General features: G+C 30.8%; 2 protein-coding genes across 2 annotated transcripts in view; one reads left to right on the forward strand and one right to left on the reverse strand.

Annotated features, from left to right (window-relative positions):
* Nucleotides 1-7,247: 7,247 nt before the first annotated feature.
* LOC106119841 (putative carbonic anhydrase 3) overlaps nt 7,248-15,194 on the forward strand; it is a 19,675-nt gene continuing 11,728 nt past the window's right edge. Inside the window, exon 1 of the mRNA XM_013314971.1 lies at nt 7,248-7,287. Within this exon, the coding sequence (XP_013170425.1) occupies nt 7,248-7,287 (40 nt within the window). The remainder of the gene's footprint in view (nt 7,288-15,194) is intronic.
* LOC106121270 (piggyBac transposable element-derived protein 4-like) overlaps nt 14,882-15,194 on the reverse strand; it is a 2,433-nt gene continuing 2,120 nt past the window's right edge. Inside the window, exon 2 of the mRNA XM_013316857.1 lies at nt 14,882-15,179. Within this exon, the coding sequence (XP_013172311.1) occupies nt 15,064-15,179 (116 nt within the window). The 3' untranslated portion in view covers nt 14,882-15,063. The remainder of the gene's footprint in view (nt 15,180-15,194) is intronic.

A 15,194-nucleotide genomic window follows, 5' to 3' on the forward strand; every position in this document is an offset into this window, starting at 1 on the left:
AGACGCTTACATCTGAACAGAAAATAACAATTATAGGATATCTTATTTATTTATCTATATTTTACTTATATATAATAGTAATATATTACTGATGTTTCTATTTATATAAAAGAGTTAAACTTTATGAGACAGAGTGAAAAATCTAATTGTTAGCACTTTGGTGAGAATAAAAGAACTTGTAGGACATCGCCCTATGTAGGCGAAGTCTTTGAATCGCGAATTAAACATGTAACCAATTTTACAAAAAAAAAACTTATTTAGACTTATTCAAAACATCTTGATATTTAGCCACGACACTGGATTAATACGAATTAAATAACAGTTTACTTGACGAATCCGCAAACTTTTATAAAACAATAATTTATTAAAAGCAATAGAAATGGCATTCTTTCCATTCAAAATGGCTCTAAAATAATATCAATTCTGGATCTTATTGAAAATTGGATTGTTTTTCACTATACCTGTTTACACTAGTCTTGTCTAGGAACATTAAAATCTACATACAAATAGAAGTACACAACCACAATGCAAATTGAAAAGCATAATGTAAATTGAATATACAATATGTAAAATGAGTACATTTTAAATACGTACACGTCGAAATACGTGTTTGAAATTATCAATACTAGTCTTATCTTTGCTGAACCTTCGTAATAGTTCACGTACAAAAAACAATAGAATTTACAACAAACTTTTCTTCGATTCAATATGACGAATTATATGCAAGGTTGGAAAAGTACCAAAAACACTTCATATGTGCAGAAAATAATATCAATATGTGAGTATCCTTTAAATTAAAATGGCATAATTATAAAAAATATATACAATCTTTTACAGATTTCATTTATTTGAATTTATTTTAAAAAACTGTGTTTGATTTTTTAACTAATTGGAGCAAAATTCGTTTGCAAATTTTCTGTTAGTCACTTTGTATTATTTTATAACAAAATATTGCGTTTACCTGTTTTTTTGTCGTATTGGTTATTTATTTAGTTGCTACACAGAAATTGTTCAGGACAGTATTTATATACCAAATGGTTTAAATAGAATTTTATAAAACTTTATTATTTAAGTGAGCAGTTATTGTAAATTGTCCATGTTAGTGCAGAGAACTTAGAATTTAATATAATGCTAATTAAAATAACAGAGTGCAATGCTTTTAAGACAATAAAAATGTTTAATAACTCAAAAATTCTTTGATATAAAAATTAAAAATTTGGATGTTTCAAAATCGGCCTAGTAAATAAAATAACTGTAACAAAATCATGTTCAAAATTGTGTATTTGATGATTTGTGCAAATATAAAATGAATTTTTATAACATATCAACAAAAACTATTACATTTCAAGGGCCTACCACGAATATTTGTGAGATCGTTTTCGTAACGTCATCGACAAAATTTGTATTAGAATTTGTGCAACACCCCGGGCGTAGAGTACACCAACAAAACACATGGTTACGTTTTCGCAACTGTGACGTAAATATTTGTAGTAGTCCCTCAGTTTATTATTTTCAGCACAATTTAATTCTGATTGATTTTGAATTTGTCTGAGGGAGTTTTCTAAAAAAATAATCGCTGTTTAGTTAATAGGTCTTACAGCCCTCATTAATTTCAGCGTAACTAGATGTAGAAACGTTTGTGAATAGCGGTGACGGGAAGCTTGGAATGTTGTTTTTTTATTTTATTTGTAAATATTCTAAAAGAAAATCTCTCGTGTAATGTACAAATGGATATATTTATGAATATAATATGAATATACAAACAGTGTAAATTAAATATTTTTGTGACATGGTGTACAGTTAGATGAGTTTACGGCGTAAGGTATTTTTCCGATATGTCTACGTTTTTTAAGGCTTCACACAATTCTTGCATCATGTCACTTAACAAACTAAAAACATATCAAGCGAACTCATCGAGACATCGGCCCTTTAACAATAATTCATACTATATGTACTATGTTAGATACGCACAATTAACTGCATATATTGAGAAATACCATTCAAATATACCCTTAACTTTTATTATTTACATTATCAGTTATTGTTGATAATTTATGAACTTCGACGCTGTATTTATATTTACGATTTAAGTACAATTTTGTTAATTTATTGGAATTTTTATTATTTCATATAACACGACATACGTTGATACTGGAGACAACATTAGAAATACGTTCATGAGGCGTTCAATCCAAAAAAGAAACCATTATAATAGACAATAAATACTGTTTGAAAGGTAAATAATATGATATGTAAGGACCAGATAGATTTGCCTGGTACATATTCCTCCATTGATTTTTATATCTCTAAATAAAAGTGAAAAAATAATACAATTAATATTATTTAAGAATATTGCCGTAAACATTATTAGTGAGTTCTTAAACGGCCAAGTCCAATTACAATACATAACCATCCACTATGATATACCATCCTATTTATTATAATATATATATTTCTCTATTCCACTTTGGTTAATCTGAGACTCCAGATCTTGCAACATATGGGAACTCGGAAAATCGAGGTGAAAGTAAATAAAAGACTTTGAAAGTATGTCATAAGAAAATATAAAATTTTCTTAAATTACGATGAATAATTTTGAATGCATAACTGCATTTAGCAGATGGCAATGACCAATCATGATCGTGCGATGCGCGTTACTTTGTTGTATTATAAAATTTGGACAATAAGAAAATATTAGTTACCATTTGTCTGCCACGTTTACCCGTTTAAGGAATTAAATAATTGAGATTAAGTCATTACATGCGCTTGCTTAATTTTATTATCTTAGTAAACATAGTTTCTAATATATGCTGGTGGTGTATAAAATTAACTTCTCGTCATTTAAAAATGGCAATGGGTATTCAGTAAGAAATCACTTTTACTGTTTGATATTAGTGACTTAATCGACAGTCTTCTTTGTGAATATTTTATTATAGAGTTCAAAACTCGCAAGTGTTCCAATAACTACAGTTGAAAAGGATTCTAAATATCCTCTATAGTTTTTTAGGTAATGGTCATTATTATTCTTTCCTCCAATCTTTTAAGTGCAATAGTTTTTTTATTCGATGATTTTAAAAAACAAATCCAAGGAGAAAAATAGTGAATGTTAAAAAATTGGCAATGGAGATAAATTTATAGACCGGATATATTTCCATGTAATATTTAATATTCAGTGCATTGTATGTAATATTGGAAACTGTTTTGCTAAGATGTACAATATAATGATGCATATGCATATAAAATAACAAAGTGCATGCAATGATACCATCTCTGCCGCTTACCTGATGTTGCATTGTAAATGAAAGGTGTGAGCAAAGCCCACGACGATTGTCTATACCGGGTTATATTTTTGTATATAATAACAATTGTACATACTATGTATGCCGCGTTCTGTAGTACTGTAGATTTCATTGTGTGTAGCCTACTGTTAAGACATTGTAAATGTAACATGGAATAAATGAATGCTTTACGCGAAATGTTCTAAAAGAAACGCTGTAATATATTTCCTTATGTTGGAAACGACGGCGTCTAAACTTATAAAGTCGAATTATCTTCGGCTAGATGGGAACTCATTTGATTTGGTGCAATTTGTTTATATTGATTTTTTTTACTACGGCTATGATTTTTATTGTGTAAATAAAACTGGCTGGAAAAATTTATTTTCAAAAGTCAGTCCACTAGCGTCTGTCAAAGTTTTAATAATTTTTTTGTAGCACAAGATGAATGTTGCAAGTTTTTTGGATTCATATTATTTAGCTGATTATTTTAATTCGCTTTGTGTACATATAAATAATATAGGTTAAGTAGTTTTTTTTTTGTTAAATAAATGCGCAATTTACGGCTAACTGGATTTATTTCATGAATAATATAATTAATTTTATGTATTTGTGAGTCGTGTCTTGTAAAAATATATTCACTATTGTATTTTTATTTTCTCTTCTCCAAGTAGGCCATTTCCTTTACCTATTTGTAAGTCTGCAATTCCTGTGTAAACTACCTGTATAGTTTTAAAACGAGAATTTTTATTTGTATAACTATAGAGTTGACAAATGTATGTTAGAACTAATTAGAATTTGGTGTTGAAACTTAGAGAAGTGTCACTGTTTGAAGCAAAATAATTTGTGCCTGTATATTTTTAGTACTTAATGTCATTTCACGGTGTACGCAAATCATGTCATGTCATTGTTAGTGTCATGGGACAAGGTCTAGTTACTTTGGATCCTAGATTCATGTAACATGGATTTTATGCAAACCACATCTGCATCTCGTCTTTTTGATTGTAAACAACAATATTACAATTATTCAAGTAATGTATGTAAAAATATGTACATAGACGAGACTAAATTAAGCGTTTTACGGAAAAAAAATTGAAGATATTTTTTTTAAAAAAGCAGGTGTTAATTTCTTAAAAAATTCGGTTAATTAGGCCTCCCTTAGTATCCCCATTACCGTAAATGTTCTCAAAATGTTCTAATTATAACTTGTCGCAAATCTCCGAGTAAAACTAATCCTAAAGCCTACATTACAATAGACATTTTTTGTTTCAGTAGTGCAATAAGTGAATTATATCCATTGAATGGTGTTTGTTTTCACAAGATTGTATTTTTTTATTTTATAATTGCTATAGGGTTGTAAATTAAGATAAAGTAGTTGTGTTAGAGAAACAAAAAATAAAAATGTCCATGTTGTGCACGGCGCGCAGTGGAAATATAATGTTGTGCTCTGATGAGTGTGTACAACCAGCAAGACTGTCAATTGCTGTAGATATCTCCTTTTATGATAGTTATACGATATAGTATTTTTATTAGACAAAAATACAATAAATGTGTGAAGTCCATTACAGTATTTCATTTTTCTTCCCCTTCATTTTCTAAATATAAAGGCAAAATTTTAGAGTACCCGGATCCAACGAGCTTTTTTAAAGAAGAATGGGAGACATTGAAGAAACAAATCCCTTGTCATATGGAAGATCAATTTTGTCTTTCCTCGTGATTTCAGGTCAGTAAACAGTTTTTGTACGAACTATCCTTGCGTGTAATGTTTACAACTTTCTTTAAAATAGTACACTAGAAGTTCCCTTGAATTTGATTAGTATTTCATTCAAAGGAATGACGTCTTTTATTACGAATAAATTCGTGAAATACTAAATGGGTTATGTACCCACATAATGATAAACAATATGGATGAGGACATAGAAGTAATTAGTCATGTAAATGGTAATTGTTTAGACGAATTTACTACGAGACTTCTATCGTTTGGGAATTAAAAATAAAAGATACTTGTAATTACTATTCGCAAAAAAAAATGTAGATGCCTTGAATATCACATGATGTATATAGCTCGCTGTTTAATTGTGTCAGTGTGAAAATGCAAAATTTATCAAATCTTTTTATAATATACCCACATTTGATTTTTATTGTCTCAGTACCTTTACTACGAGTTTTGATAACGAGAAAAGTAGTGTTAGTAAAACTTTGATCTGAGAATTGCCTTAACGTCACATTCAAAAGTTAAATAGGGTATGTATATTATTATGTAGAATTATTAATCCTTTAGTTTAGTTTAATTACTGTATATGGAAAGTAAACAAAATGTATTATTTTTTTGTTATTAACTTCTATTTTTAGTCACATATTTGTGCTTGTAATATATAGATATCTTTAGTTCTATCGACCAATATTATAGCTTAACCTCGTGGTTAAATACGTCCTTCAAAACTAGTTAAACAGCGTAAAGCGAATAGATTCAGGAAGATTCATAAAAGAAATTGTTTAAACGTGTAAACAAAAGATAGAGTTGAAGTTTAAAAAAGCATATCTTCTGATTGTGTTATTGATAACAAGAAGATAACCGTTAATAATTGATTTTAGCTGAATTAGTAAATACTAAAATTTAGTAAAAGTCACGGAGTATAATCGTGCCAGATCGCAAAGATAAACTTCGTAGTATCTTATTCTTTGTTTTTAATGTTAAATATACAAGTTGTAAACGATAATCTAAATAATTCATCAGACATTATTGTGATTTATTGAATGTTTTGATTCAAGATAACAAATAAATTAAAGATTGATTTGAAGTAAACTAATTTGATTGCTTCAAGAATATATCGTCTCCCTAATAAGATAACTTTCGCACAGAAAGACGTTAAGAAGACTTAGTATTCGTGACAAAATAATACTTTAAAAGTCTGGTATTACATAAGTATGTTCAGGAATAAATTTTTGATCTCTTTTTAGACTACGGTTAACCCAAGCATAGAATATATGTATTTGTTATCCTTATAAAATTAAAATTTTACATTCAATTGGCGTCATTATAGTTGGTCATATATGGTTGCGGCTAGATATAATAAGGAACTCTAATAACGTGACTTGGGGATTTTCAAAAATAAACCAATTATGCATGTTTAAAAATATTTAACGTGGACTCTGAATGATGCACAGGACATTGCTCAGTCAGAAGTCAACATTGCGGCTGTTAAAAATTCATGACCTCTGTCCCTCTCACCCCTTTAATGATACATTCGTGTGTCGTATTTTATTATTAATTTATTATAACATTTTAAATATATTTAGTTATATTTTAGTGTGTATAAATGTTATTTGTTATTCATATACGCTAAATATTCGTTTATGAGTAAGCGACAAGACGAGTAAGACATTCACCTGATGCTAATCAACACTCCTACCTATAACAGAATTTAGTACACAAAGGATTTTGTAATACAAAATCCTACGCTGTTTCGTCTCGTCTGAGAAGAAATATCATTCAGCTGTATTGTTGTTATAAAGAGGTAAGAAATTCTTTTATTTTAGTGGCAAGTAACATTACTCTTAATTTTTCTCATTTGACTAAATCGTAGAAGTCTTTTCGTGTAAATTCGGATAAAAATTATTTTTAGTATCTCAGTGACTATCCCTATATAGTAAATGTAATGATTTTCTGAATTATGTTTAGGGTAAAATAATAAATTTTAATATTCAAATAAGCGACATTGGAAGTGCTCTAATTTTCTCCAGAAAATCACCCTGAATACATGTGTAGGTGTCCTTTTTCTTTCGTGACAGGGTTATAAGTGCGGGAAAGAAGTTTCGCGCGACAGTTGTGGTTGCTACTGCGTCCGCGTCAGATCGCACGCGAAATATCACTTCAACCCGGTACTCGTGTTTAGTTTTGTGTATTTTGAATTAAAAAAAAAATAAGGACTTGTAAAAAAATATTTTTATGCATCGTGATTGCGTGTAGCTATGTATTTTGTAATATTGTTTGTAATTGCTGTTCTACAAGGTATGTGTAACAAATATTATAAATATTTAATATTAAAATAAGGCTTATATCAAACAAATTATTACACGACGGCTAACTTAGTTCTATTAGAGTTCTGTAAACTATAATCTTTTAAGTAATCTCATCTCTTGCATCAGAGAAAGTTAAATAAGTTGCATTGTGTTGGTTAAGATTTCTAGTGCAACGAACTAAATACGAAGCTGCTTCGTTAAAAAAACCGAAGGAGCTTAAAACTGTTTATCGTTATTTATAGAACAAAGTAAACTATCATTCAATTTGGGGTGCAATTTTTAATTTGTTAATAACTTTTAAACTACTCTAATCTGCAATATAAAATAGAACAGCAGTATTTCAAGAGATTTACTAGAAAAGCTCCTAATTTTTAAGTATTTATCTTGACCATAATATGACCTAATATTACTTGGTGATATGGTCAAAAGGTGTTACGCGGTAACATAGTTCATTCCTCTTAAAGGCACTTTCAACATACTTCATAGTTGGACGGAAACTCTAACGCCGCTAACTTGTTCCTCTTCTGATTTTCATCTCCTTCCGTCAATATTTTGAGGTAATGTCAATTCCTTTAATGCTTAATTTTTGATAATTATATTACAATTACTTTAGGATATTATACTTTTATCTGTTATATCTAAAAACGTCTAATTGCATGAAACACAAATTTTATACTTTATAAAACCACACGAAACAGACATCTGATTTTATTTCTCAGATGTTATCAGTCAAATTTATTAAGTTTTTATTTGATACAACAGTTAAAAAAATGTGGGAAAACCACAACACAATAAGTATTGAAAAATGCTTCGAATTTAACATTTATTTTTAATCTAAAAACCTTCTTATAATGGATATTATTTCAATGGAAAACTATTTCAAATATGATAACCATTGAGGACTTCCAGCAGGTCTCACAGGCCGCCAAGTGCCGAGTTACGTCAGAGTTTTTAATGGAGACAAGTGTGAATTTCTGCTTTGTAGTTCTTTTCCTTAGTTAGTTTTTTATTAGTTCATTTATCATGTCATCCTTTTATTAATTTAACGTTATAATTTTATCATTTGTTTACATTTTCTTCCTAGACACGGTTTTCCTTTATCACGCAATATTTTAAACTGACTTCGTTTTTTAATAAGTACTTGCTATTGCTATTATCTTGACAAAGTTGTCGCAATATCGACCCAAGTAGTTTTCTCTTCAGCGCCCGTACGATTTATATTCGTAAAACATGAGCAATTAGACAGTTGTTTAGTTTCACACGCCGTATGTATACGTCTGTATTGTATAGATTGAAGTAAACACGTAACAAAGCGTGTCATTGTAACTTTAAAAAAGGCTAATGCCCGTGACCGAGAGTAGTAGGCTTACATTTCCATTTTGTATTTGAGACAATTTTTAGTAAACATATGCGTTTTTTATGCATATTGCATCACACATAAGTTTACTTTTGTGGTAGTAGCTTCTACCAGCTATTACTTAACAGTAAATTACAAATGGAATAGTTATAAGTTTCTTTATCGAGGAAATCATGTTTCAAGTGTTCATTTCCCCCTTGAACGGAAATATTTCCTAGGAAATTGATACAATTCTTAGCCACATGTTTTGTTTTTATCAAAGCCGTTATGATTCATTTTAAATGTCTCAATTAATTGTTGGCTTATTGCACTTCTCAAGTGCAACTATTTGCAAGTGGCTCCGGTTTTAAGAATTGATAATTTATAATATGGCATTTATACTTAAACACAATTAAATAAAAAATTAAATAATCATCCTTTAACCTCCTCGTTATACTTTTTTTAATATTAGCAGATATGTATAAATTTACTAATATTTCTTGTACCATTCCAACTAAGCTCTATGTTGGTCTAGCACAAGGCATCTAGCTTAGTTAGAGACATGGTTTACGACAATAGTGGAATGGCGGGATTTGAACCCCCGACCTCGTGATCGGAAATCCGTACCCTCAACCATTAGGCTATTGGCGCTTTAAAACATACGAAACGTTTAAGCGGATGAAGTCAGAGTAAACTTCGCTCAATTTCAAACTGGTAATTCTCTATATACTATTCATTAAATAGTTTGCAAAAAGTACCAAACATTGTCAGCATGAGAAGTAACTCAAACTACAAAAGCAGTGAAAACCCACGTTATGCACATTTATCTCTTTGATTAGAGAAATGTCTGTATTTCTACAAATATTTCGTTAGTGGAAACCTACTGTTATTAGTATACAAGGTTGTACAAAAATATCCAAACTATCGTCTTTATTACCAAGTATGATTATTTGAATTGCTTTTGTCCACATTTCTTGTACGAATAGCATACGTGATCTATTGCTCGTGGATGTTGGTTTCGATCCAACTGATATAAATATTGATGAAATGCATATAAATGTATACACGTGGAGCCAAATACATTTCAAGTTTATTGTTATAGCTATGCAGCTTTGATATATGTTAAACGTCACCTGGTGATTTTCCTGCAGTCAATATTCACCGACGTTACTAAGTAGAATTTAATGTAATTTACACTGCATACCAATATGTAAACGGATCGTATTTTAGTTTAAGATTTATCACTAAGCAGAAATTTTATCCAAAAAAATTTTAGACTTAAAAAAACTATTTCCGGCATAATAATATGATAAATGTAATAAATAAATTATGTAATTTACGTAATGGTAATTCCTTGTTACCATTAATTTGTGATTGATGAATAATAATTCATAAATTCTTCATTCTTCTTTTTTTATAACTTTTATGTAATCCACACAACAAGAAAACAAGAGATATAGGATTCGGGCTTCTGATCTATTTTTACTCTATTCTTTTGTTATTTCTCGTTCTGTTAGTCCAGATAATTGTTTCTTTTTGGCGTTAATCGCATTTATTTACATCACTTTAAATAACTTTCAACGATAAAACCTTCTTTGACGACCATTATTTAAAAGTAATTTATTGAAAATTGATAATGACCTTGAATGAACCCAAATATGTCAGGCGTAGGGGTCATCCATTAATCTTTTTTTTTTTGCAAGTTTTCCATTACTAATTTATTGACAGTAATTTAAATGATTTATTAGTTACAAAACCTTAAGCTGTATTTAGATAGAATGCATTATATGGCGTTGCGTAAATTTCGTTAACATATTAAAATGAAATAATCACAAGCCCACGTATCAAGGACTGTGTTTTTGGAAAGGTGATAGGATACGACTTTACCGCAACTATTCAAATTCAAACAAGTTATGTTAAATCTAATTTATATAACTATGTTAGGCACACGATTTCGTCCGTTTTGATATTATAATTATATAGAATGATTTATTATAGGTTAGCTTTATGAATTAATATATTATAAAGAGAAAAGATTTGATTGTTTGTTTGCATTGAATAAGCGCCGAAACTACTAATATTATTTGTAAAATTCTTTCACTATTGGGTAGCAACACTATCCCCGAGTATTTATTACTACTTTATTTTTTAATTTAATTTATAGTTAATGTGCGCGGAATTTAAAAAAACTATGTTCTACATCTATGACAAATTTCAGCGAGATCTATGAATTCGTCCTGGAGATACCTTCTAACAAACATCCGTACATCCGAACATTCACATTTATAAAATTAGTAAGGGTAAAATTAAAATTTAACAAAAAACTTTTCTCTTTGTTTAAATTATTTTGTAGAGCTGTTTTGGTATTCAAAACCCAGTAATACTTGCTGAGATACTTTTGCTGCAATGTTATTTCGAGGCCGAGGCCAAAAGTTCCTAAGTATCGACTTAGGAACTTTTCCCCATCAGTCGATTTTACAATCTATGTGGTCATTTTAATTAGCGTTTAATTATTTAATTATTTTTAGTACACCGTATTTTTTCCGGCATACGTACGGCATACATATAAAATTAGAACGTTAAAATAAAACCTTATTAATTTAGAATTTATTATCGACTACCAAAATGAATTCTATTAAAAGTGTGTTACTCAAATATCGTATTCTTTACTTAGAAAGCTTGGGCTTAATTATATTACGTGTATTTGATGTTCAGATTTCTTATAGGAAAAAAAAAGAAAAGGAATTGTAGTTGATGTTTGTCATTTCAAGGTGTTTTACGTCGTGACTACAAAATTTGTCAAAATCTTTTTGTCAACGGTTTTTTCTTTCCGCTTTTAAAATTTTAAATCTCCGCGAACAAAGCATTGGACATAGTTTGAATAAAACATTTTATTACCTTCATCATAGAGTAGTTGTTTTAATTTTTAACGCTTTTTGTACTCACAAAGTTGAGGTTTTACAAAAAGTTTTGTTTATTTTTTATTTTTATAACTGGAAATATCATCAAAGATAATACATTATTATACCGGACTTGAGTCACGAGAAGGCAATAAACTGTAAATAAACTTCACGATCTTAATTTGACAACAATGTTAAATAATTTCCGCTTTCTCCTTTTAGTACCGATAAATTAAAAAAAAACACATTTAAGTGACCTATTTGCATACAAACATTGCGAAAATTGTTACAGATTAATGAATAAACTTTGTTTATCTTTAGTAATTTTAGAGTAAAAAACTACTAAGTAGCCTTAGCAAATATGGCAAGGCGTGTATTTTTTACAAACTAGGTAAATAAGTCTTGCAAATATATTCGGATAGAGAGAAATCTTTTTTAAAATCATTGGCGGGGATTATAATAACTCTGGCAACGTAGAGAAATAAAAAAGTTTAGGTACGTGTAACTTTACACGAACTAAGAACAACAAAGATCTTTTGTTACTTTACTCATTTGCGAATAGCTAATTAAGTTACATTATATACGTGCGATGTAAAAACAATATTACCATAATGATTATGCCAAAAAAGTTAACCAAGTTAAGTACACCATTTTAAAGATTTTTAAGATATTTAATTTATCCTAAATTTTAATTGCTCGTTATTAATCTTTATCTCGCGTCTATATTTTGTTGAAATAAAAATTCTACGCAAAATTACCTCCACTTCACGCCTGTATTCTGTGTGATCTTGGTATTGCACAGGGCAATCCAGCTTATTCGCACACCCAACAAATATAGCTGTTGCGAACTCTACCACTGTCAAAATTGTTATTTTACAGATAATTACGTAACATACTGTCGATTTAATTATGTTCACCAGTCCAAACAGAACAATAGCTACTTTAATAAAATGATTCTAACAGTGGTAGAGCCCGCTTTAACATCTTCGCACGAATTGGCCAGGCTCGCCCGGTGAATACAGGCGTGAAGTGGAAGCAATTCCGCGTTTCGTCTGATGAGTGTGAGTCCCGGAGGCTTAATTTAGTCCTCTTTCCCTTCCCACCCTTTACCTCATAAGGAAAGGATGGGAAGTGGAAGTGTACTTTCCGGATGAGAGGATGCATGGAAGGGAAAAATATTTTCTTTCTGTGCATCCTCTCCTCCGTCGATTAAAGGTAGGCAACGCATATGCAATTGTGTATGTATATGGGCAACGGTAGCTTCGCTGTTCAGCGATTTCAGGTGGCCGCACGCTCGTTTGCCACCTTATGATATAAAAAAAAATATTGTGGTCCCTCCAGAACAGCCTTGTAGATAATATTTGGTATTTGGTATAAATATAAGACTGTCTGGAAGAATACATAGATGACTTAACAGGGCATTTTATAATTCAGCGCAGACAAAGTCCCGGGCAAAAGGTAATGATTTCTAAATCTTGTAAATAAGTCCCATCAAATGCTCCTCTAAATGCTCCTATGATAAATAATACGTACGGAAATTATTTCGACATTACGGAAAAGTAATCAAAGACAATGTCAGTTCATTACGATCTGAATTATGTATAGTTACTAGGGGACTGGGTGGCTGGGCGGGTACGTCGCGTGACAGACAGCCTTCGGTTCATTATTTATTTCATAAACTGATTCTATGACCGCAATAGATATTGGAAAGCAAGTTGCTTATATTAAATACTGTGTAGCTACTATATAGGTAGTGTATTTTTATACAGAAATTATAGACAGTAGTATACAAGTAAATAAATATATAACTTTTATGTAAGGCAGCTTCAAGACCCTGAACTTAGTCACTCAAGTCCCTCGGTGAGGACGTGTATAAGTTGAGCTAAATAAAAATGTAAAAACATTCAGATATAAAGCAGGTTTCTGCAGGAAACTTCCACCTTGGACAAAAATGTATGTTTCCTGGCGTACTAAGTTCCGTTCGGATTCTTTAATCTGATAACGTAAAATACAGTATTGTTGATGTGGTTGATAGACATTTGAATAAAGTTGTACGTTAATTTGTACACACAGAGTTGCAAATTATGTCCAACCATTACAAGTACAAATGTTCCGCCTTGACTAGTGGTCGATAGGTAACGTCGTATAACGTTGCCTTGCCTACAATTGTGTTCGCATGGCATACTTGAATAGAAGTAATTCTGATTGAATTTGAACAGGCAACGCCAGTCATTGTGCATTGTACTCATGTCCCCCAGAGTCCGACATTCTTGCTAATTAACAAAGTCGAAACAATGTTGAGCCTTCCAAAAGATTTCACAGCGAATTATTGCCACGACAGACATTTCAATTCCGCACAAACTTTATTCACAAATAAGTCTATATGATAAGCCAAGATAAAACTTATGAATGAAAGGGAAAGCTGTTAGGAATTGGCATTAATTATAATCTTTATTTGGAATGTTTCCAATATTGCATTACTTGGCGACCGGTAACATGATAAAAGAAAGAAATCGGTGACATCTTATAACTAGATGTAGCATATTAAAACACAATTTTTTTTTTTATCAAAAGGTGGCAAACCAGCGGGCGCCACCTGAAATCGCTGAAATAGCGAAGAGACCGTTGCCCATAGACATACGCAATTGTATATGCGTTGCCCACCTTTAATCGACGGAGGAGAGGATGCACAGCAAGAAAATATCTTCCCCTTCCATACATCCTCTCATCCGGAAGTCCACTTCCACTTGGCATCCTTTCCTTATAAAGAAAAGGATGGGAAGGGAAATCAGACGAAACGCGGAATTGCGTCCACTTCACGCCTGTCTTCTGTGTGGTCGTGGTATTTCCTATTTAGCCGGGCCGATTCGTGCGAAGATGTTAAAGCGGGCTCTACCACTGTTCAAAATAATATAACAATAATAATAAATGCATAGGGATAGGCAGAGGTTACGGATTTCCGGTTACCGCGATATGTCTGTTGATTCTTTAATTTTTATGATTATTTAGTCAACTAATGTTGTACTTGTGAATTCGTTAATATCAGAATTCATAGTTATATTGAATTCTTTAACACGTTCCCTGCGCCATCACTTTCAAAAAACTTTCAGCTGGTGCTTTGGAGACCTAAAAGATCTCCAAACTAACCTACCATTTGGTGCGTTTGAGACCTAATCGGTCTCCTAAAGATACAGTTTTCAAAATAGTTTATCTTCTAAAAAAACAATCAAATATATTTTGAAGTTTTTGTGGGTGAAAGATAGCCTATTGCTTTATATTTTGCTAGGTTCGCACGCAGTTATGACATTTGAATAAACTACAAAAACAAAAAAAAAATGATATCGATTGTATCTCGTACCGCAACGGAAGATAGTTCAATATGTGTAGTAAGTAGTGATGGGAATAAAATAATATCTCAGTTATCGATTGAAAAAGTTTTATTAATTATGCAAAGTGTTTTTCATTAAAACATGGTAAGCACATTGATTGCTTGCATTGCGCGCAAATAGTAACAATTCGTTTAGTTTTTTTAAGAAGCGTCAGTGCTGTTTAATGTGCGTCGTAATTTTTCGTAACAACCCACACAACGTCTTTTTTTGTCGCCACGTTGGAAAACATGATCAGTACATCTTCCTTCAGGTAATTCTGTAATAAAGTGCA

Source organism: Papilio xuthus, unplaced genomic scaffold (assembly GCF_000836235.2).
Source record: "Papilio xuthus unplaced genomic scaffold, Pxut_1.1 DF829129.1, whole genome shotgun sequence".
Taxonomy (NCBI): Eukaryota; Metazoa; Arthropoda; class Insecta; order Lepidoptera; family Papilionidae; genus Papilio; species Papilio xuthus.